This window comes from Scophthalmus maximus, chromosome 18 (assembly GCF_022379125.1).
Source record: "Scophthalmus maximus strain ysfricsl-2021 chromosome 18, ASM2237912v1, whole genome shotgun sequence".
In the NCBI taxonomy this organism is placed as follows: Eukaryota; Metazoa; Chordata; class Actinopteri; order Pleuronectiformes; family Scophthalmidae; genus Scophthalmus; species Scophthalmus maximus.
In genome coordinates this window covers 3,450,163-3,472,771 of record NC_061532.1, presented here as the reverse complement: position 1 = coordinate 3,472,771, position 22,609 = coordinate 3,450,163, and the positions used below count along the sequence as shown (strand labels likewise).

Genomic DNA, 22,609 nt, shown 5'->3' with positions numbered 1-22,609 from the left:
TTGGTTATTATAAAAATTTCCTCTAACCCCTACACCCCTACCCATAACCCCGGCCCTGACTAACCCTTACCCTGGCCCCTAACCCAAACAGTAATCAGGACAAACTACTATTCTTCTTTACATAATAACAAACTCATTCATATTCCATGAAAAATGCATCCCATTGTGTGGTGTAAAGAACACTCTTGTCTTTGGGGGCCACAAGTCGTACTTTAAATTTGCTGTCTTGTTAAAATGACTCACAGCTAATCCTTTGTGACACTGTACGTTCATACACTCCCCTTATAAGAACAGGCTATACATTTGTGTGTGTTTTCTTTTAGAGATGAAAAATGTGCAGCACTCCTTGGCTCATGACTGAGGAAAGAACTGACAAACAGGAGGTGGTTTGAGGTCTGTGCACCAGCACTCTGCTGAATCACAGTGCTGCCCTCTCCTTTTTTTTCCAGAATATAAATCAGGCGGCAGAAACGTTGGCCAGCGGTCTCCCACCTAGTGGAGCCCTGCGCCGTCCCCGCAGTCGTCTGGAATCAATCATTCCAGCCAGTCACAACATTCCCACAAGTGGGCAGCGCAGCAGGCAACGATTGGGCTCACACTTTGAATAGTTATCTGATTCATTTGAGTTGACAGCATTATTCCCTTATCTGATGACTGCAGTAAATTTGGGTTCTGATGCAATTCAGGAAAAACAATCCAGTGTACAGCAGTGGCGGGTATAATCAGATCCTTAATATAAGCCTCAGGAGAGCAAAGGCTTTCATGGCGCTACATTTGTGCCTTGCAACTCACTCAGTGTAGCTGCGTGTCTCCAGCTATAATGATGGTTGGGATTGGCTGGTTCATGCCTTTTATTCTTAGGAGACTAGTTTGCTGAATTGCACTCTTTTGCAGGCGGTAAGTAAACTTAGATAGAGTATTAACGAAAACCAAAAGGTCCGAACATGTCACTCCTGTTTTAACTTCTCTTCACTGGTTTCCAGTTAAACAGATAAGTTACTTTAGAATAATTCTTACAGTTTCATAGTCTATAAAAAGGTACACACTACATAGAACCTTGAGCTCATCAAGCAAAGGTGCCTTTTGTAAACCTTGAATAAATTCTAAATCAGTTAATAATTCCATTTATCCATATGAATATTGCAATTCCTTTTTCATATTAATACCCTTAATATCTCATTCCTTTTTTTCTTTTACCTTCCATTTACTGTATTTTTTGCTTTTTATCCTGAAAAGTGATGAGTGTACGCCTGATGTATGAAATGTGCCACATGAATAAACTTGACTTGACTTGACATCTTTGCACACACGTGCACAACATGGAGGTCATTTGTTTTTTGTCACAGCGATGACTGCTCTTCTCCAGTGGAGGGCTCCCTCGGAAACTCCTCATTCTTATGAAACCTCCTTGGCTTTTACACTCACGAGAAATATGAGCATGTGGACTTGTTTTCATATCCCGGTGGGGACTTTCAACCAGAAGCCATGACTGATCCGTGGGGAAATGTGTCACCATGGGAACCAGAACTTGAGGTCCAGAGACTGCCTTTTGAGGGTTAAGACTTGGTGTTGGGGCTAAAATTAGGTCATAGTTTTTGTTGGGGTTATGAATTTAATTGTGATGGCTAAGGAATGAGTGTGAACCGTGTGTGTGTGTGTGTGTGTGTGTGTGTGTGTGAAGCTTCCATCGTCCAACATGGACATGGCCCTCCTCTGTCCCCCTCCCCCTGCCGGCTGGCCCGGGTGGACGACAGAGTCGCTGAGATAAAGCACGATTGTTTTGTTCCCATGATGTGATGGCCAACAAAGCCCCATGATTTAACTGACCGCCGCTCGGCAAGCCCCCAGTCACATCAGATATAGATGATGTCACCCACCCCTCGCCAGCCCCGGCTATTCCGAGGGGCAGCAAGGCCATGAAAGAGGAGTGACGAAGGTGGTGGGGGAGGTGGTCTTTGTTTCACATTTCATCTGCAGCAGCCCCCCCCCCTTTCCTCCAGTGGCAGCAGAGGCCTCTCTGATTCACCCTTTGTTCCACATACTGTAGGTTGCAGCCTTCAGTAGCCACAGATACTCTGTGTGACCGTAGTCAGACAAGCCACGGTGTCAAGCCCCCCCCCCCCCTTGACTTTCAGACACGAGGCAGGGGGACGTCAGCAGCATGCTTCAGTCACTGACTGTAAAGCAAAGGGCTGCAGTGGACCTTAAAAACAGCCACATCAGTGAAATCACATCCCTCCACGAGGCGGCTGTGACCTGTCTAGACAGTCACAGAGGGACGCACTGTACCTGCTGAAGAGCACAGAAGAATTTCACTCATTTAAAGGAGAATTCCTCGCAGTATTTTAAATGTATTCAATCCGTGCCACTTAATGCTCCATAACATTTCGCAGCTATACTTAGTGGTCAATTTTCAGATTTAGACATATGAAACGGTACATGAGCTCACCCCAGCAACAACATTAAAATGAATTCTTACATGCGAGTGCATCGGCCGAAAAATACAGATAAAATATGAAATTAATATTATATTATATATATATATATATATATATATATATATATAAATATATATGAATTACTATGAGTTCTGGAACGGGCCATTAAGGTATTGCTGATTTACCTTCTCATCTCAATGCCAGTTCCACTCATCCAGCAAAATAGGCGTTGCCAAATACTTACTATTACTATTACTATTCTGTTTTATTCCATATCTTTGCAGAGCAAATCAGTGTTCACACATATTTGATGACACACACGCACACACACACGATAAACTGAATTATTTATGCACGAAGCCTAATCGATAATAAAATTAACAACTGGTTGCAAATTTGCATTTCCACACAGGATTATAAAGGCAGGATATTGTTGAGGCTGCTGTAACCGCCTCGAGTGTCCGTCGCGAGAGACTAACATGTTCATTTTACGCTGATTTGTCATTTAGATAAAAATGTATGTCAAGTTTGAACACGGGGATAGACAAAAAGGGAAGGAGGCTGGGTTAAATCCTCAATGGCAGTAACTCTCCCTGGCACATGACAGAGACAGTCATTGAAAGATGTCACTTTCCACACTCCCGCTCACACCTGAAACACCCAGTGGCTCATGCATTATTCAACTGAATGAAAGGGAGGCTCCTTTGTGCATCCGGGAGCCGTTTCCTGCCCTCCATTTTTGAGTTAAAGAGTAAAAAGACAGAAAAAAACCTGGGATGCTCATTTTACATAAGACGACCATCTGACAGTGACTCCTTTTTGCATGGCGTGTGGCGACAAAGTCATTTGACAGGCGCTGCTTTGTTAATGCGCGCTGGCCCCGGTGTGGAGCCACGACTCCACAAGCACATGTGGGATGTGCCCCAGTTTTCACAGCAGCACATGGATGTATGCACGCACGCATGCATGCATGCATACGTGTGCACGTGCGCGAGTGTGGGTGTGCGGCACCACTACGTCAGAGGGGTCCTTTCATCGTGTGCTCGGCGGAGGCTGCTCGGAAGGGGGCTGAGTTTAAAGTGACAGCGTGAGAGCTGAGGTGAGCAAGAGTGAGGAGTGTTGCCGAACCTGATGAACGCCGAGCCCGAGGTGGTGTTAATCTGTGAAGTGTTACCTGCAGCCCAAGGCGGCGGCGGCGGCGGCGGCGGCGGCGGCGGCGGCGGCTGACAGGTGCTAATTGGCAATCACAGGCCTGTAGGCTCAGTATTGCACTTTCTCGCACCTTTCGAAAAAAAACACTTTATCCTGCGGTGGATGACTGATCACGTTAAAATACAGGATGGCTGACGCCATTTGGCCGAAGAACAAAAAAAAACAGAAAATAAAACTAAAATAACTGCTAAAATCAAACATGAGTTTTAGAAAAAACAACAGGGGGCAGACGGAGTTCTGGTGAGATTACCAGGAGGAAACTCCTCGTCCCCTTCCAGGCCCCTTGAGAGCTCCTGAAATGAATCATCACCATCTTTTTCTTCTAATTTTTATATTTACTTGAAAATTCCCAAAATGTATTTATGCTAGAATCAAAAAAAGTTGCCTTTCCAACACCCCTGCAATACACACTAATTAATCACAACACAAAAAAAAACCCAAAGGAAAGGCACAGCTGACACTCTGAAGCTGTCTTCACACAGATTATCAAGCAGATTTTCACCTTTGAATCTTTGTGCAAATTTAGACTGTTTCAATTGAGGTGTTTTAACAATTAATGCACCAACTGACAGGTGGTAGTCTCAGTGTTTGCGTCCTACCGTATATACTGTACTGCACTGTGCATTTCAGCAGTTCCACAACAAAGAGGCAGAGAAACAAGTGAAATCCTCTCGTAATGTAGCAGTGCAGAATTCCCCTTTTTTGTCTGTTTATCGCTATATATGACATACAACGGTCAACAGCAGCCCTGGCTTATTATGCTCCTAATCAGTTCTTATGACACCAAAGGACATAAATATTCACACCAGGCGCAGTGTAACTGGCTGTCAGTCACCAGAACTTGATTTCGTTGGTTCAGTCTACTCAAGGAGGCCGTATTGTGTGAGCGCTACACTCGTTCACAGGGTGACATGCAAAAAAATAATGTGAGATAACGTTGACGTGATTCAAAGCAGAAAATCCCTTACAAATGACCTTTAGGCGCTGACCACAGAGTTTGACAAAGTGCCTGTATGGGGATCAGGTAGACGTCACTGTCGGGGAGAACTTCTTAATTCATAAGATTGTACCTTGTGAGACGGATGCTAATGTGTGTTAGGACAAACGCTTTTTAAAAAAATGCGGTGCTTGTTTAAATCTTACTTTGCACTTGGAACTTGTGCAACCAAGTTTTTTTTTATTGGGACCAAAACAGTGGACACAGTGCACTTGTTATAATTCATAAGAGGCTTTGTTCATTGCCATTAGTGGCCATTCTGGATGAATAAAGAGCCGAATTCGGTGGTCACAGCTCATCACAGTGTGTGCGTATGGGTGTGGATGCCGGGGCAAAGTGCTGAGTGTCTGGTTGGTTTTGCCTTTGTTTCTGTAGCAGCGGAGAGTTTTGGCGTTGCATTGTCTAAAAGCCAATAGCATTTTTCATGGAGACACCGCGTTTGATGAACGTACCTCTTCAGGGAGGCTGACGACCAAGCCATTCTCCGCCTGGCCCACCAGCGCCTGGAGGAAATACTCGCTGCAGGCGGCCAGCACCGCCCGGTGCCCGCGGAACTCCTTGCCCTCCACCAGGACGGTCACATCGCACAGGATGTCCTGCTTCCGCTGGTCGTTGAGGCAGAGGAGGATATTGGTACAATGAACCGTCGACTCATACACATACATGGGGGCTTCAGGCTTCACATCCACGGACATTCCGCTCACGCCCTGAAAATAGAAGCACAACAGAGAGGGTGGGGGGTGAGCTTACAGCTGAGCCCGGTGAGCACATACCGCAGGGACCGATATCTTTCCCCTGGTGGTCTGCTGCAGACGGCCTCACACACACACACACACACACACACACACACAGACATGTTTCCCTCTGTTTGACACACTCGCTACCACCTTAAAGTTTATCTGAAAAACAGCAAAATGTTGCTGGTTGTGTGTGTGTCGCCGCTGCAAACACACATAAAATATCCACATGCAGACACAGACCACAAGGGCACAGACATCAGAAGTAGTCCCCACCCCCCCCCACACATTTCAGCATACATATTCCCACTTCCCGGGCGATTTTATCAACAAATAAAAACACATCTAAAACCTGGTAATGTGTGTTCTGTGCTCTAGAGGGTCCACGCGCGTCTTCAATCACGGTAAGGCTGTGCCGAGCACTTGGACACACCGGACCATCGGCTGAAGGAGAGCGACAATGTCAGTGCAGGAGCAAATCGTAATAATTTGCCACAGATTTGCGCTCTCGTTTGGTGTTTGCTGCTTCAGTTATTTATACTAACCAGGGTCGGACTCGCTCAAACACAGGGTTCAGACATCACATTCATATCAATCTTCTCATTTGGATTTTAGACGGACGGATCGACTCGCAGTCGATTATCAAGAACGCTATCAGGAGAAATGCATGATGCTGTTGACTCCCAGTGTCAATTACCAGGCATATCAAAGTAATAACTTAGCTCGCAGGACCTTTGTGTGGGCGGGGCGTGGTGCCATCCAGCCGCAGGAGAGAGATTCAAAGCCTCTTAGGCCCCGTCCACACCACAAGATATTTCAAAAACGACGCCCCCCCCCCCATTTTCCTCAGCAGGGGGGCCTGAAACTTCTCCGTAATGATGGATTCATTGGAAAGAAACATCTAGTTGTAGTTTTCCATCTAGTTTTTTTTTTTTTAAAAAGCTCTTTCCTAAGGCATTTATTAGTTTCTGTCACTTGGAATGTGGGAAAAACAGCAACATTCCCCCAAACTACTGCAGTCCTGCGCAGGGAATAAAGGACAAACCAAGTGTTCATTTGCTTCCTCGTTTTAGCAATATTTAAAATCACTGTGTTTGACAACTGAAGCGCTAGTGATTATGTTGTTGTTACTGAAAATGATGAAGAGGCACGGGTAACATGTCCTGAGTAAAAACTTTCTCTGAGCCTGTGAGCTGACTTTCCCCATCATCCAGTAGTCAGCACCAGTGAATCTGGTGTACACGCACACACACACGCGCGCACACACACACACACACACACACACACACAATGGTGTAATGGAGTGACTACATGTTACTAGTCCAAGCGTGAAAATGGAGACTGAGGCCTTGCATGTGGAACTAGCTCCCCTCTTGTGAAAATGGGGGCCAGTCCTTGTGAGAATGGAGACGCAACGGGATGAGGATGAGGATTACTGGAAGTCAGTCCAGTTCACGCTTCCTGTAAAATTATACAGGAGTGCTGAAGTGAACCGTCCGCGTACACTGAGCATGTGCGTGCCGGTGTAAACAGGAAGCAGATTGTCTGAGCAGTTGGTTACTTCATTACAGAGACTACTACGAATGAGAAACGGCAATAGAAAAAAAGTAGGAGCGGGGATTTCTTCTCTCGGGCCGCCGAGGTGAAACTAGATGTCGAGATGGAACTACTAAATACTAGTACTAGTACGTAAGTAAGTACTTTATTTCCAAAATGTCTGTTGCTGCTCGTCCAGACTACGATGCAGCCTCAGAGTTTTTAAACTGAAACAGGGCGAGCAGTTTTTCCAAACTTCTCCACTTGGAAACTTCGGAGCAGTGTGGGCGGCAGGTGTAAACCGAAAACGCAGTAATGAGGATGCAGCCTGAGAGTGATGCAACACGTAGGGCATCTGACTAAACTCACATGGGCAAATCGATGTGGTATGAAATATGGATATTCAAAATAGCGTACGTGGAGTCAAAAGTCCCCATGCAAATGCAGGGAGATGAACACGAGATGGAAGAATATGTCATTCCTGACCACATCCTGAACGTGATGACATCACGTTATATATCTTCATTCTTAATCCCCATGAGAGCAGACGATCAGACGGAATGTTAAGGAGGGAAAGCATGACAACAGACCGTGGATGGCACAAATTCAAGTCTCCTCGAAGAGTTTATTCCTTGTGTGACCGACCGCGCGGGTCCACTCTGCCAGAGTTGAGCAGGGGTTTTTTGGGCCGTGAGTCAGTCGAGACAGATCTCACGAAAAGTCTCTTTTTTTTTCCTGCGAGGAAAACATCTGGGAGACATCCACTGACTGAGTGTTTCTCTCAAATCTCTCAAATGTCACGACCACCTATGAACCAGTTGAAAATATGCAAACGACCGGGCGACTGCATGGCCTACTCCTGACCCCGGGAAACAACTCGATCGTCCCCAATCGATAAAACCGATTCCGGGTGACAGTTGAGACCATTTCTCCAGAACGATCAGCGCTTTTTTTTTTCGCAAATCAGAAGGCGGGGACCTCCACCGGCCCGGCGAGCTGCGCTTCTTGTCCAATCAGGTGCAAGAAGGGGCCATGCTGTCGTCTCGGCATGGGGAGAGCACTTCCCCTCCAGCAGGAATGACGCCTGACAGGCGAACGAACACTGAGCCCAGACCGCAGCGAGGGAAGCGAACGCTCTGGCTGTGCGAGGCTACACTCCACCACAAATTGCTTCTAAAGTCCCGTAACATCAGGCCGTTTTGTAGATCCAGTTGTTTACCAGTGACAAGTTGTGATAATGATTTTGACTGGAGCAGTCTGCCGCTGCCGCCGCAGCTCCCAGTCTGCTGTGGGGGCTGTTGTGGAACAACTGTGTCAGTCCAGACCTCTCCTGCGGTTCTGGCTGGTTCCAACCGTTGTGCATTTTGCTTATATCCACCAAACATTTCTCCGCTGGCTTCCTCGGATAATGACCCGCCTTCCAAGAATAATGTTTCCAGATGCGGTTGCGAGGTTCGGAGCAATCCAAACATGCTATTTCTACCCTTCACTTGGACTTGAGATGGTTTGTTGCAGTGGGAGGAAAAATGCAAGGATGACACAAACACATGGCGCGCGCGCACACACACACACACACACACACACTTTGCAAGCATATTCCTTTACCAACGCGTACATACTCATAAACACAGACACATACCCAGACACACACGTCATCAAATAGCAGGCTGTGGCAGCATTTCTGATTGGAAGTGCTGATTGATGCAAAAGGTTTCTTTATTTATTTCCATTTTTCTTTTTTTTAAACTGGCTGGGTCGGTTGTTGATGGCAGCTCTTTTAGCCGTGGCAAACACTGACGCCGCCAACCTTCTGGTGGGCGTCAAACATTTACGCGTACGGATCAAAAGTGCAGCTTGATGTAGATGACTACACTCCGGCGGCGGGCAGAGCTGACTTCAGGGTTTGGACGGCAGGCTTCTCGAGGAGAGAGCCTGCTGATCTGAGGGAAGCAGATGAAGACTAATGTGGCAGGAGACCCATTAGCTCTGCACTCACCATTACAGCAATTATGCTTGCGGAGCCACGGCGCACCACGCAAAGCGGCAGCGTGCCAAAAGCGTACCGAGGTTGCGCGAGGAGGAGCTTGCAGGTAACATCCGGTGTGACCCTTACGTTTCGACCGTCGTCATCATCACAGCCGCCGTGTGCGAACGACTGCTGTACCCGCTGCGCCGCGTATCATGACCAAGATGATCGTTCACTGTCCAAATCTTACGTTCTTTTAAATCTTACTTTCTAAGACAGGGATGGGAAGTTGAATGTCAGTGTGTGAGGCACGGAGCTGGAGTCAGGATGTGGTCAGCTCGGTTGGGGAAGCAGCTACCCAGCCAACATCCCTAAAGCTCTATAATTGGAAAATGTGCAACATGTATGCGGAGCTAATCGTCGCATGACTCCAGCTTTCCACTCTCACTAAGGAAACACATGAATACATACAATTCATTCTGAGGAGATAAAGATTAAAAAACCCAAAAAAAACATGAAAAACATGACAATTTCCCCACAGCAACAGTCCATTACCCAAAGATATTTAATGTATAAACTGAATTTGATTATATCATTTATATAATAATCCTCAGGAGTAATATTTGGCTTTTATTTTGCTTGATAATTACCTACAGTAACCATCAGTCCATTATCTGAAGCAATGCTATGCTGATGGATTAATTGGGCGAGTAATTGTTTCATCACTTCAAGCTGCGAGGCGAACTTGTGCCTCCTGGAGGAATTAAACCGTTACAAGGACGATTTTCCTGATGTGTGGAGGGAGCAGAAATGAGAATATGTCTACGGGCTCACTGTCACATTATTTCCTTACGCACGCACACGCACACACACACACACACGCGCACAGACACACAAGACAAACTCTGTGCCATGCTTTCCTTCTTTTTTTCCGTATCAGCAGTGTCACTGATTATTGCCATGGAAACGCAGCTCAGAATCCCTCGGGGGGGGGGGGGGGGGTCAGAAAAAAATCTTTTTAGCCTTAGTCTGGCTTTATTTTCATGCATCAGTTCATCACAAGAGTAAAACTAACTCTGTGGACCAAGACAATGTTAGCATTTACAAAGAAGATAAAAAAACAAAACATAGAACCAGTCATGAGGACAACCAGCATGATGGTTGAGTCAGCTTTGGCCTGACACTATCATATTTAATATGGCTTAGGTTAGGGGATTTTAAGTAGGAGGGGTGGTAATGTGTGACTGAGTATCATAATGTGGTCTGTGATGTGTGCCCCAGCCCCTCACTGGGCCTCAGCAGAATGACGTGCAGTGCGTTTGGAAGGAAGAGGCGGGGCTGGGCCATGACAGAGCCCCCGGTGGCAGGGTCATGATCACTCCTCTCAAAAGAAATAAAACATATTCCGTTTTTTCATGGAGTTCTTCAACAGATTCCTAGAGAAATGACCTCCTTGAGTTTTCTACATGCTTATCGATAACGGCACAAATTCTCTTAACATGGTTTGCTATGCCATTCCTCCTTGAAGCGAAGGCTTCCAATTTTCTGCGTGCTTCTGGCAAATAGAAAAACTGAGCACCTCTGCGAGTACTCGGTAACTGTGGGATTTGCCTGTTCGACATGCAGAAAAACAGAACCAGATTCAAAATTCGGCTGCAGTCGAGCATCAGCAGACATCGGCCGGCCTCCTTGAATCACTATGTTTCATCAGAGTCACCGGTCGCACAGTTTGGAGGCAGTCTGAGGACGTTTCCACGAACACCCAGGGCTATCAATGCAAGACAGAGATGGACACATGAAGAGGAACGCTGAAGCGTGATTATAGTTATAACAGTCGATTCCTGACCTTGGGAACGACAGGTGACAGACCAATCTCCAGTCCACTTGCTCAGAAAATAAGACACAACTTGCTTACAATAATAACAGACAACAGACAACGACAGGCAACAGGCAATGGTGACAAAGCAACCCCTCACGCAAGGTCCAAACCCTGCCCTCTTTCACAGCGGAGGAATATCCCACCAACGCTTACTAACATCAGGCTTTTGAGTTCAGTGGGAGGGGCTACAATCCGCATTGATTCCCAGGTCAAATGACTCTGCAGAGGTCACAGATATTTATCGGCTGCAGCGCCATTGTTAGGGTGAGGGTGACATATTTTTTTACCCCTTTTCCAGCGCGACGCTATTTTGCACATCATGGAGGCAATCCATAACTTCTGCAAATCTTTGCCAACAAGCCGCAAAAAGACAAACAGGTAAACAAGTCTACGGGCGGTGGGAAATCTCTTGTTATTGTTCAAATGTCTGTATGATACAGACAAAAGGTCCAGAGCAAGACTATCAGTGGACCTTGAGAGGAGATTGTTCTGTTGACTTGGGTCTTATCTTTTCGTTGTGACACACGCTCACTCCTGTCATTGTTGAGGAAAGTGACAATAGAAAGACCTCTGACACAATCGCCAATGCCACCCACTGGTTATTAACTGCCGTCCTGAAGCATTTTGGCAAGCGCCAGAAGTAGCCATATTTGGAGGAACCTGCACGTCCACCAACACCTGCGACCTGCAACCATTGGATGGTTCTAGCTTTCAATCCCACGGTACCCACGTTTGCCCAATGTTTTATCGTCCATTTGACTCCAAATGAGACCATAATTTACTACGTGACCACCATGCTGTACTACATCATGATGCCCTAGGAAAATATTTACTGACGTTATAAATCAAGTGACTCTCATAGACATCTGTAGAAGTTGACTTCTTCTTTATGCAACTAGTGGAGTCGCCCTCTGCTGGTCATTCCAGAGGATACAGGCTATGTCCATTTATTTAGTCTATGGTTATAGTCTGTATTGCACACCATTTTCTGTGTGCAATACAGCCTTCATTACCACCATTTAGCAACTTTCTTTTGTCCCAAATAAGTTTGGATTGATCATCTGACCGATGGTGTTTCATGTGGCATTTCTTGTGGCGATGTTGATGATATGATGATATCTTTAAATACCAATTGAAACAGTGGTCTAGGAAACAAAAACTAGGCCCAAGCTGAAATAAAAATGGCTTTATGCTTTCGAAGAAACTGCTCCATTTCTTAACACGAACTTCTAAGAAATGTTGTTCGGCGGCAGCATCAACACGGATATTTCCTTGGTGAATTGTTTTCTGTTCCATCACTTATTGATTCATTAACATATCTGATAATGTTCCCCATCACGTCGTGACAGATGTGTGCCTCGAGAAGGTAGGCCCTGGTTTCAGCGCGGAGCGGCACGAGGCCAACGGAGCACGTTCGTGACCACCTGCCGCAAAACTACGACCTGCTGTGGGTAACAAAATCACTGAACTGACTTACAGTTTAAAGCACAAGTCACCGTGGGGACAACAATTTTGAACATCCCTCAGGTTGTGGGTAACGATTTTGACCCATGGAGCATCTACCCAGCATGACTGTGACGAATTACAAATGCACTGTGGCTCCTTGTAGCAAACAAGGTTAGTCTCAACTGCTGCTGCTACAGGCTAATAACATTATCCACTGAGCCAGTACAGTCAGAGGGAGACGTACATGTACACTGTGTCACTGTGCAAAAATTAGTGGGGAGGACTTCTGCCAGATGACTGTAATTACACTCAGTGGGAACATGGTTTTAATTGGAATTATCAAATTAAGCCACGGTATCGAATGCCCTTGCAGCCGCACAAGGTGGCAAATGTCAGCACGGATGATGGTGATGACGATAATGGTTAGTAAATGTAAATGTAAGAGGGTAGGTTGCCATGCTTTATGTCTGTGTTTGCAAGCAGAACAAATAAGCCTTTTAAGCCACATAAGACATACTACAAAGTTTTCAATACAATGTGCAGAGGTTTCATTTCCTGCAGTGAAACTATATGCTTCCTCATACCCTCAGATCAGTCATTGTGACAATGTTGGGCAGGTTGCCATAACATGTACTGAGCACATTCTTTCACTCAGTCCATATGAATGAACATCTTTTATGTGAGTAACGCACTTCAATTAAGTCGGGCAGCTGACACGAGAAAAGTGCAGAAAAAAATAATGAATGAGAGAGGATGGATTGGAGTTGTGCAGCCCAACCTGAACCCAGGGGATCCCAGGAAAGCTCAGGTTTTGTTTTGTTTTTTGGTGTGGGCCATTTTCCCTTCTAAATCTCTGGGCTTGGGTTTGGATGCGCTTGGTTTTGTATGTACTTTGCAGAGCTGCAGACCAACTACACTGGTCAAATGAATCATGCCTTCATGCCGATGAATAGTACAGTATAGTATTTGATTTCTCGTCTAACTGTGTTTCAGTGCTTCACGTGATTCATTGCTGCCTGCAGAGTTTGTGTTTCTCACTGTTTAAACAGTTCAAGCTCAAACTGTCTTGAACTGGTAACAAGTTTAGAGTTGCCTACAATACACACAGCATGGCGTTGCCATGGTACCGCACCCAAAGATACTGCGTTAGCCATTGTGGTTATAGGTAGAATTCATTTCATTGTTTTGTTAGTCAAATAACTACAGACCATCTTCGGAACATGGTGACATGGATTGCTTCACGGGAAAGTGAAGGTGAGGCGCGGGAAGAGAGACTAACCGAGCCCAAAAATTGCCTAATGATCGGGATGCACTTGCGCGAACACGACAGTGTGAAATTTTTACTTACACTCTCTGCAAAAAGTCTGGCGCTTTATTGCTTTATTATCAAATTTCTGTTTCTACTTTTTGATCTGTGATTGTGCTACACATATGCCAATAGATAGAAGAGCAAACACAACAGGTTAAGTGCATTGCATTAGCCTGATACCATTTCACATAATGAGACTAGTAGCATCTTTTCATTAGATCATCCTTGTCATATCCCCTCCAGAAATTAGACTTAAGTGCGTTTAATAATCTCAGTCCAGCATCATTACAACATCCAGTAATTACTTAACCTTGAATATCCCTCACTTACACACTCATGTCGGCTGAACTGGTAACTTAACTTCCCTAGGCTAGAGTCATACGTTCCCCTTGGACATTTTTAAACTTTATTATCGAGTGTTTTTTATGATTATTTATAACTGTTTGTTATTCCTTGTTGTTGTTGTATGGTTGTGTTGTTGTTGGTTGTTGTTTTATGAATGTTTCTTGATCTCAAGTCTCTCTTGAAAAAGAGATCCTAATCCAAATGAGACTGTCTGATTAAATAAATATTAAATCCAAAATATAAAGGCTTTATTGGCTGTTAGGTTTTAAAGTGGCATCTGTGAAGTAGTCGTGGAGTCGCTGTGTTCTGACTCGCTGTGAAGGTTTTTCAGTTTACACGGTTGAAATAAACATTCCAGTCCATATTTAAGATGGTATGATAATGTCGATAATGAAAACGTGCATCTCCAGGCATGCAGTACTGTGCATCGCACCTTTGTTTTGGACCATAGGGGGCCTCCTTTCATATTAAAAAAATGCAGTGCTAATCATACACATGGTGGACAAACTGCAGAGATCATCAGAAACATGTTAATGGTTCATTTGGAGCACTGGACGGGGATATCCGGCACAGGGATTGATTAAACAGGGATTACTCTATCTGGCTGTAATAGAAAATGCAAATGAGGATTGAGTCAGACCGAGAGCTCATCATATGCTTCAAATGTCTCCCTGGCTATTATGCAACTACACCCCCTCTTCATTCCTTTCAAAAAAAAGAGAAAGAAATGGCTACCTGTGTTAATGATGTGGCTGATCAGTGTTCTTGAAATTAAATTAAAACTCTCCAGAAATAATCATCACTGCTCATGCAAAAACTGCTTCATGGTTATTTCTGTTATGTTGTAACTTCGGCAGGATTGACTGGTTGCCTTGCTGACACAACTATATGACCTCTGTGGCTTTTTTGACAGTGTTGCAAAAAACCTGTTAAATGTGCACTGTCATCAAGACGTGCTCCTGATGAGAAGAAAAAAAACCACACACTACATTTTCTAATTTCCCTGAGTGGTTTTCATCTGCAACTGTTGCTGTCACAGGCCAAACATCCTGCTCGGCCTACATCATGCACCCAGAGAAGGATTTATGGTCAGCGTTCAGCAAACACTGCTGAAACACAAATAAATGATCTCTGACAGAAAGAGGAAGGAAGGCTGGTGTGTCTCTGCATTGCAAAACAAAGAATCAGTAACTCAGGAGGCAACTGACTAATGCATCCAATAACACACAAGAAAAAAGAGAACCAAGTGAAATTGAGTTCAGTTCAACTCGTTTCCTCACACCTTGGATTCAGACGGACGAATGTGGATGTTTCATTCAGACAAAGGACATCATCCGCGCGCTGACGCCGTCCCTGAAGTGAATTCCTCCGCTCCAGAGCGTAAGGCACGATTGAACGCTCGCAGTGTTTGTGGGACTTTCCGGCACCGCAGGGGCTTCACTAACATCCATGGCGGTGGCTCCTCATTCTCCACGCTGCTGATAAGCTAAACGGCTTTTTTCAGAAGGTCACCGGGTTGCTAATATTGATCCTGAGATAATATGTGCAAGGCAGCCACCTCGGAGACGCGCAGCCGATGCTCGCCGGTCTCTGCCGATTACACGCGGAGGAATGTCACGAGCACGACGAGTGTGCTTCTTTGCCATGTTTTGATTGGGCGGAAAAAAGATATCTGAATTCCGTCAACTGTGCAACGACGGGAACCTTTTGCTTTGATCCCAAAGCACAGGTCCTCTCTTGATCATAAAACCTCTATTGCTGCATCACTCGGGTTGTATGTGCAAAATGGGATAGGGTTTTTTTTTCTGGCTGCGTTTTGCTGTAAAACCAGACCTGGGTGACACAGTGTCATTTCAGGCTGCAACCAGACTCACCATGCTCTAGTTCATCTGCAAATGGATCAAGTGCTTTTCACTCTGGGGAGAAATCAATGCTGTCTCCCTGTGCTTCGATTGGAGGACCGGGTGCAAAGACAACGCCGCATCAATCCCCCGACACAGAGGAGGTACTTGCGGACCAGAGATTCGGCCGGAACTCTCGACGCGTTGCCCTGGATCTAAAAAAAAAGTGTGTGTCCAGAAGAAGGACACTGCTCTGGACGACATGAGTGTCACGTCCTTAGCGAACACGCGGGACTGGCATGGTCAGGTGACTGGAGTAACCTGGGTCAGGTTGCCCCTCCCCTGGGTGCAACCAAGCTGCAGACCGTCCCACGGTGCTCCTGGCTGAGAGCCTGGCCGAGAGAGACAGGGCTCTGTACGGCCCAGAATGCACTTGGCGTGCTGCAGCACAAACCTGCATCTATCCGCAGTCGGCCCTAATTAACACCAGAGCTACTTCATCTCCCGGGCGATAGAAAGGTCCGGGCAGTGACCTCAGCCACGTGAATCAATACTCAAACCACCGCCAGAGATTTACCTCCTAAAAGAAACAATTAGTTCGGAGCACAAGCCGTGCAGAGACAGCTGGAATACACACTGAGAAAGTCATTATCAGAGCAGCCAACATCTGCATTGAAAACGCATTGAGGCTTGTCTCTTCGACATAAGGAAAAAATCAAGTCGGGGGGGGGGGGGGGGGGGGGGGGGGGGGGGGGGGGGGGGGGGGGGGGGGGGGGGGGGGGGGGGGGGGGGGGGGGGGGGGGGGGGGGGGGGGGGGGGGGGGGGGGGGGGGGGGGGGGGGGGGGGGGGGGGGGGGGGGGGGGGGGGGGGGGGGGGAAAGTCTTTGACTGCCTTGAATAACATCTGAAGAGCAAAACAATGGAAACGCTCAGCTCACGTAACCAAGTGACTGAGGACAGGTCTCCACAGCGTGGCTTCACAACCTGGTGTCACGGCGGTGCCTTGCAGCTGTGTCTAACATAACAATGCTCGCGAGATCTGCTGTGTGTAGATGCATGTTGCTGACTAAAGCTCACCTCTCAGAGCAAAATCAAGACAAACAACAGAGACAGTCCCTAAGCGGCCAAATCCGTTTTTTTCTTCTCCTCATAAGCAAAGTTAGGCATCCTGTCGCCCCCCCCCCCCCCCCCCCCCCCCCCCCCAAAAAAGACATTTAGATCTCTGAAATGCAGGCGGTTTCACCGGAGCTACCTGTTGCAAAAGACTTAGGCCTTACTTTTATTTCCGTTTGCCTTCGACACGGCGCCACAAAACAGTGTAAATCAAGCAGCGAAAGCATCAGCTGGCAGCACACATTGGCATTACCTCAGAAAGGCCTCAGCACAGATCCAGTCATCTTGTTATTCCAGTCTTTGCTCTTGACAACTTTCTAATGTCTCTCACTGTAGGTTACTGACAGGATCTAGCCTATCAGTGTCTGTGGGTGGTGAGTATGACTGAGCAAGTGAGGTATGTGTGTGTGTGTGTGTGTGTGTGTGTGTGTGTGTGTGTGTGTGTGTGTGTGTGTGTGTGTGTGTGTGTGTGTGTGTGTGTGGTAGTTTTGCATGTGCGATGGCATACCAGAGTATTTTTGGACCCTGCCTGCTTAAATGCAGCTTGCATGAATCATGACTTCCCACATAGTAGGTCAGTGAGCTGGGTGAGTCATATTGCTGTCTTATATGGTAACACGCTGCACATGTGATAGAAACACTGGGGTTATCTATAGACCGCGCTCGATGTTTCAAATGTCTGAGGCAGCGCTGCGCCTCCTCCGTGCCGTCTTGGTCCTCACATGATACGGCGACTCACTTGTCACCATTTATTCCCATCCTCGGCGCGTCTGAGAACAAATATAAACACACGTGAAGAACATCTTTACTGCGTGCGAATTTAAAAAAGAGTTTGGACATTTCGCATCGGACGCAGCTTCAGCCTCCAATGTCAATGTACCACAATGCTGCAGGGCAGGCACCCGGGTCACCACAGAAGAACAACAAGGACGACGAATGTTTGACAAGACATCTCATGCTTGACATTCACGCTGACAAGATACACCTGCACACCTCCATGTGTCTAAACCTCTTCCTGTGCGATTGGCTGAAGCAACGAGGAAACAATGTTGGGTGTTTTTCAGACACCCTCAAGTCTGCGAGTAGAAAATAACCACGTGACGGTGGAAACAAACCCGCCCCCCCCAACCGGTGCCAAGAGGGAGGGCGGCCTTTGAGGGATTGGATTGGGATAAATGGAGTGTTCTCCAGCGGCAGCCGGGGAAGGGGCAGATCTTGCACTAATTAGGCCAATGATGGGCAGGCCAAGGGGCTGCTGAGCATGAGTGTGACCAGGCCTGGATTTTTTTTTTGGGGGGGCGGGGTTTGGTGCATGAATGAAAAAAAAAGGTAACAGTCATTTTGACGAAAAGCTCACGCTCAGAGCTCTCATGGAAAAACAACAAAAAAAAAAGAGTGGAAAGTCTCCACAGGAAGGAGTTGACACAGAGGCATCGCCCACGTGAAAAACCTGCAAAAGCCACGTCTGTAGGCATGCATGTGTGCGCGTGGGTGTGTGTGCAAAAGCCAATGGAGCATGTGTGTACGTGTGTGTGTGTGTGTGTGTGTGTGTGTGATCACGTGTGTATGGGTGAGTGGGCTGGAGGGTACTAAGTCTGTCGATATGGCAAAGAAAGGCAGCTTTTTCACACTTGTCTCATATGTGCGACATCTTAAAGTTTTGAGAACGCTTCGTGACGTCGTCGTAGCAACATGCAAAGATGTGAAAACTGGAGCGGTGGTGTAAATATCCCGGCAAGATCAAAAGGCCACAGACACAACATCGACTGAAAGAACCATTTGGAAATCCAATTTGCAGGAGCATGTGGCCCCTCGGTGGACAAGCTTCTTGGAAATGCAGCAGGTAAATGACTGACTGAGATCCGCGTCTCTTCATCTGCAGAGACTTGGGCAAAGAGGCAGCATGGAGAAAGCGTTACAACCTGACCGGGCTAAGAAAATGATCAAGAGCGCTATTTTTTCAACTTCTTGCAGCGCAAGAGTGATAACGAGATTATATAGAGTTATCCAGTGAATATGTGCACACTCACACTGATGGCCAGTCAGTAGTTGTATAGAAAGTGTGCTAAGTGATAAAACTATTTATCTGCTTTCACTCTCACTTTCGTTTATCCATTCTTTTGCCAAAAAGTGACATTTCACCAGGGGATTTTCTTTAGCACTGTAACTCCGTCTGGGCTTCGAGCTGATGAAAAGCTTGGACTCGATCTGAAAACTGCCACGTGGAAAACCCCGACACCCATAGCGCGATTGATGCAGCATGATGTGCCACCGATTCAGCAGGCAGCCATGGTGAAAGCGGCTAAGGCACAAAAACAACTGGATTTGGTTTATAAAAAGATCGTGGCTCTGGTTAAAACTTCCTTCAAGCCCCAGTGTGTAATTTATGTACTTTTCTGGCGGCAAATGGCAACCAACGGAGCACCCGACAGGGGACACTTCATGGTGGCGCACCGCTAATTCCATTCCCAGTTTCCGGCAGCGCTGGAAATTCAAGGCGAATGCGACGTATTTTGGACTGTTTTGTGCAATTACCCTATTCAACACGACGCAGCAAACATGGCGACTTACACGGACATCGGGTCCACCTCATGTAACTGTATTTCACTCATTCAAAGTTGACCGAAAAACATCGGTTCTTTGTTGCAGGTGAGGTAGTTATGGACAATGTATTCAATTTCCGTGAACAAGTTCTTCTAAATATTACACACTGTAGCTTTAAGGGGTTAGAGGACCTTCACCATCATGGTTACCATGATGAACACACGGTTACTGTTGTGGACCAGTGATTGGATAAAAAGAAATAATGATGACTTTCAAGCTTTAACCAGGGGGAAACAAACAGCGGCCTCCTGTGCGTCCTCCAGCCCAATTCCTGTCCCTGGTAGAATCTTGGTTACATGGCACTAAGTGGATCCATGAAATCCAGGACCTGACAGTCCATCTTCTTACTGCCTCAAGTGTCATATGAGCTGAAATATCAGACACAGAGAGGAGGCTGTCAGACGAATTACCTAACTACTACTTAACTACTTGAATTACTGGAATCAGAGAACTCAATCCCTCCCATGCATGGAAACTGCAAATCGTTTATTTTTATTTTTACATTTTATGACGACATGTGACTTGGAGTGCAGACAGGGTCTGGTGAGTGTGTCTACTGTATCTCGGAGACCCTCCACAAGGTAATCAGACAGCTCCCATGAAAAGGCTAAACATCATTCAGGCGGCGCAAATGCCGGTATGTGCTGAACAGTCGCTTCTGTCAGTTTACCACACGTGCGGCGATGCCATCGTGAGGGGGCGTGAGGGGGCATGAGGGGAGGAGGAGGGGAGGCGGCGACACGTTCACATGTTCCAACACTTGAGGCTGAGCTAGACGCTCGCTCACATCACCGAGCCAGAGAACAGCCATACCAGTGTTAGGCATGGGTTCTCCTAGAGGGCGCCGGGTGAATCAAGGGCATCCAAATCAAACACGTGGCACCTGGCACATGACACCTGAACGCTTACAGAGAGTGGCTCATCACAACTTACGTCATATCACGCTACGTGCGTGCAAGGGGCTCCACATCACACAGTTCCAGACGTGAATTAAGGAGGAGAATACAATATGCATACTGTACGTAATCACGGTTAATTAAGTTATGTGATCTCAAAACAATGAATCTCCACAATAAATCTCATTGGTTGGACGACCCGCTGGCAGCAGTGCGACCCGGAGAGTGAGGGAGATAATTAGGGAAGTGATGTGAGGGTGAAAACACACACACACACACACACACACATTGCAGCATCATATTGTTAAATGACAGTTCTCTGCTGTGTGAACATGTTGCCCAAAACACGAAAGGATCACAACACACACACCAAGTCGGTCAAACATGAAGTCACAGCACTGAAGTATTCACATACAACAAATATTCTATAGTACATGTCTTGTATGAGGAAGTTAATGTTGCTTCGTGAAAAAAACCTTTATGAAAAGCGAACGCGCTGGTTTTGGCACTGAACTGATCTTCAAACGCTCCCGTCCCCGTATTTCATGAGCCTTTCTCAAATGTTTACTGCCGGTACCCAAAGCGTGATTACTGTTTCATGGTGAAAGCTCCCAGCGCATAGTTACAGACGGGTTGTGATGATGGCGCAGCTTTTTGCCTGGCTGTAGCTATTGCCAGCCCACGGCTATGACAACACGCGATGGAGGACAGGCAGTGTGGTCTCCGGTGTCAGAGCCCGTCCCTCAGTACCGGCAACAGATCAGCACCGGTGACCCCGCGGTGCGCGGCAGCCACTGTCGCTCAGTGTGTGTCCTCGCTGTAGTCTGACAGTGTACTTCTCTCCCCCTTCATACATCTGGATCTTCCGCGGCGTACGGTGACACATGCTGCGTGGCCTAGTAGTCGTGGGCCACACAAAATCAAACTGACTTGGCTGGCTTCACAAAAGACAATCCTGTCTGCTATAAAATGACTGATTGATAATGTGTTCAACTGCAACGTGCAAATATGTTTTGTGGGAAAACGTAAACGTGACAGGATTGTGTTTTCTGACGGCATCATGAGGATGTGTTGTTAATTGACATAGGCCTCTTTGACTAGTCGCAAATACACCGACACTGAAAGTGGCAGTAAAGAATTCAGGGATAATCTATCTGTTTCTCACAAGAAACAGTAGAATGCACCCATTCTTTTACATACTTCACATTTATGTTCTATATTTCTATTTATTATAATTTAAGGCCTGTCTATATTTCATATTCTTGGTTGGCGCAATTTCCAGATTCAGATTCTGACTGCTGTTAAACATTTTTTTTTATGGTTATATTCATAGACTGTCACAGCACCGAGTGAATGGCAGGGAGAGGCTGTGGCCTGGTTCAACACACAAAAAGTCCACGGTGACTTCAGACGCAACATTTACAAAGTTTATTTACAGTCGAGCACGAGCGCCATCTTTCCCCTAATTTAAGTAGACGGCTTTTGTTGCCTCTGGTCTCTGGTGTGATAATATTCAGCAAAGTTGTGTTTTGTACAAAAGGTAGTAACTGTTATTGCTGCTAAAAATATATATATATATATATATATATATATATATATATACGGACACAATTTACAATATATCTTTAGTGTATATGACATTATCTGGTAGAGAGAGAGAGTGTATCATAGCCGTCAGAGTATACGCCAACACAAGCGCCGGCTGCCTGCGATCGAGTGCGAGGGCACAGAATAAAAGGTTACGGTTTCGAGTGTGCGCAGATGTGACACAGACTGTGGTTTGGTGGCTTTTGGGCAGCAGCCTGAGATGACTCAGAGCGAGAGAAAGAGAAAGTGTAGTGTTTATTGATCGGACCCCTCCGCACGCCCGAGCGTCACAAGTCCCAGTGGAGATGTGCGCAGGGAGGAGGACCTGCATCAGCCGCGAGCGGCGCGCGTCACGTTTGAGGCGTCGTTCGGTTTTCACCACTCGCTCCGGGCTTTGAAAGAAACGAAATACAAGTTGACTGATACGTACATTGCTACGCGCAGCACATTGGAGGCGGCATGTTAACCATCTTGTGGTGGGGGGGGCATTTTTCCTGTTTTTCATTGCACAACCCGTGACTCCACTTTTTCCAGCGACCGAACTTTTGTCCTCCCCCGTCATTTGCTGGCAGTTAAAAACAGAAAGCGGAGCGCTCAGTCATAAAGTCCTCCCTATGTAATTATTGGGCTTGGATCAATCCTGCAGTGATTTGTTTTGACATGGGCGGGCCAGCTGTGTCATGCAGCCATTAGAGCAATCTGTA

General features: G+C 46.5%; 1 protein-coding gene across 4 annotated transcripts in view; it reads right to left on the bottom strand.

Moving 5' to 3' along the window:
* bach2b (BTB and CNC homology 1, basic leucine zipper transcription factor 2b) overlaps positions 1-22,609 on the bottom strand; it is a 91,542-nt gene that overhangs the window by 24,852 nt on the left and 44,081 nt on the right. For 3 of the 4 annotated variants that reach the window (XM_035616651.2, XM_035616649.2, XM_035616650.2), the window contains exon 2: positions 5,100-5,354. In XM_035616651.2, the coding sequence (XP_035472544.2) occupies positions 5,100-5,342 (243 nt within the window). In that variant the 5' untranslated portion in view covers positions 5,343-5,354. Of the gene's footprint in view, positions 1-5,099; positions 5,355-17,071; positions 17,248-22,609 lie in introns of those variants that run through there. The other variant, XM_035616653.2, reaches the window with a different exon arrangement.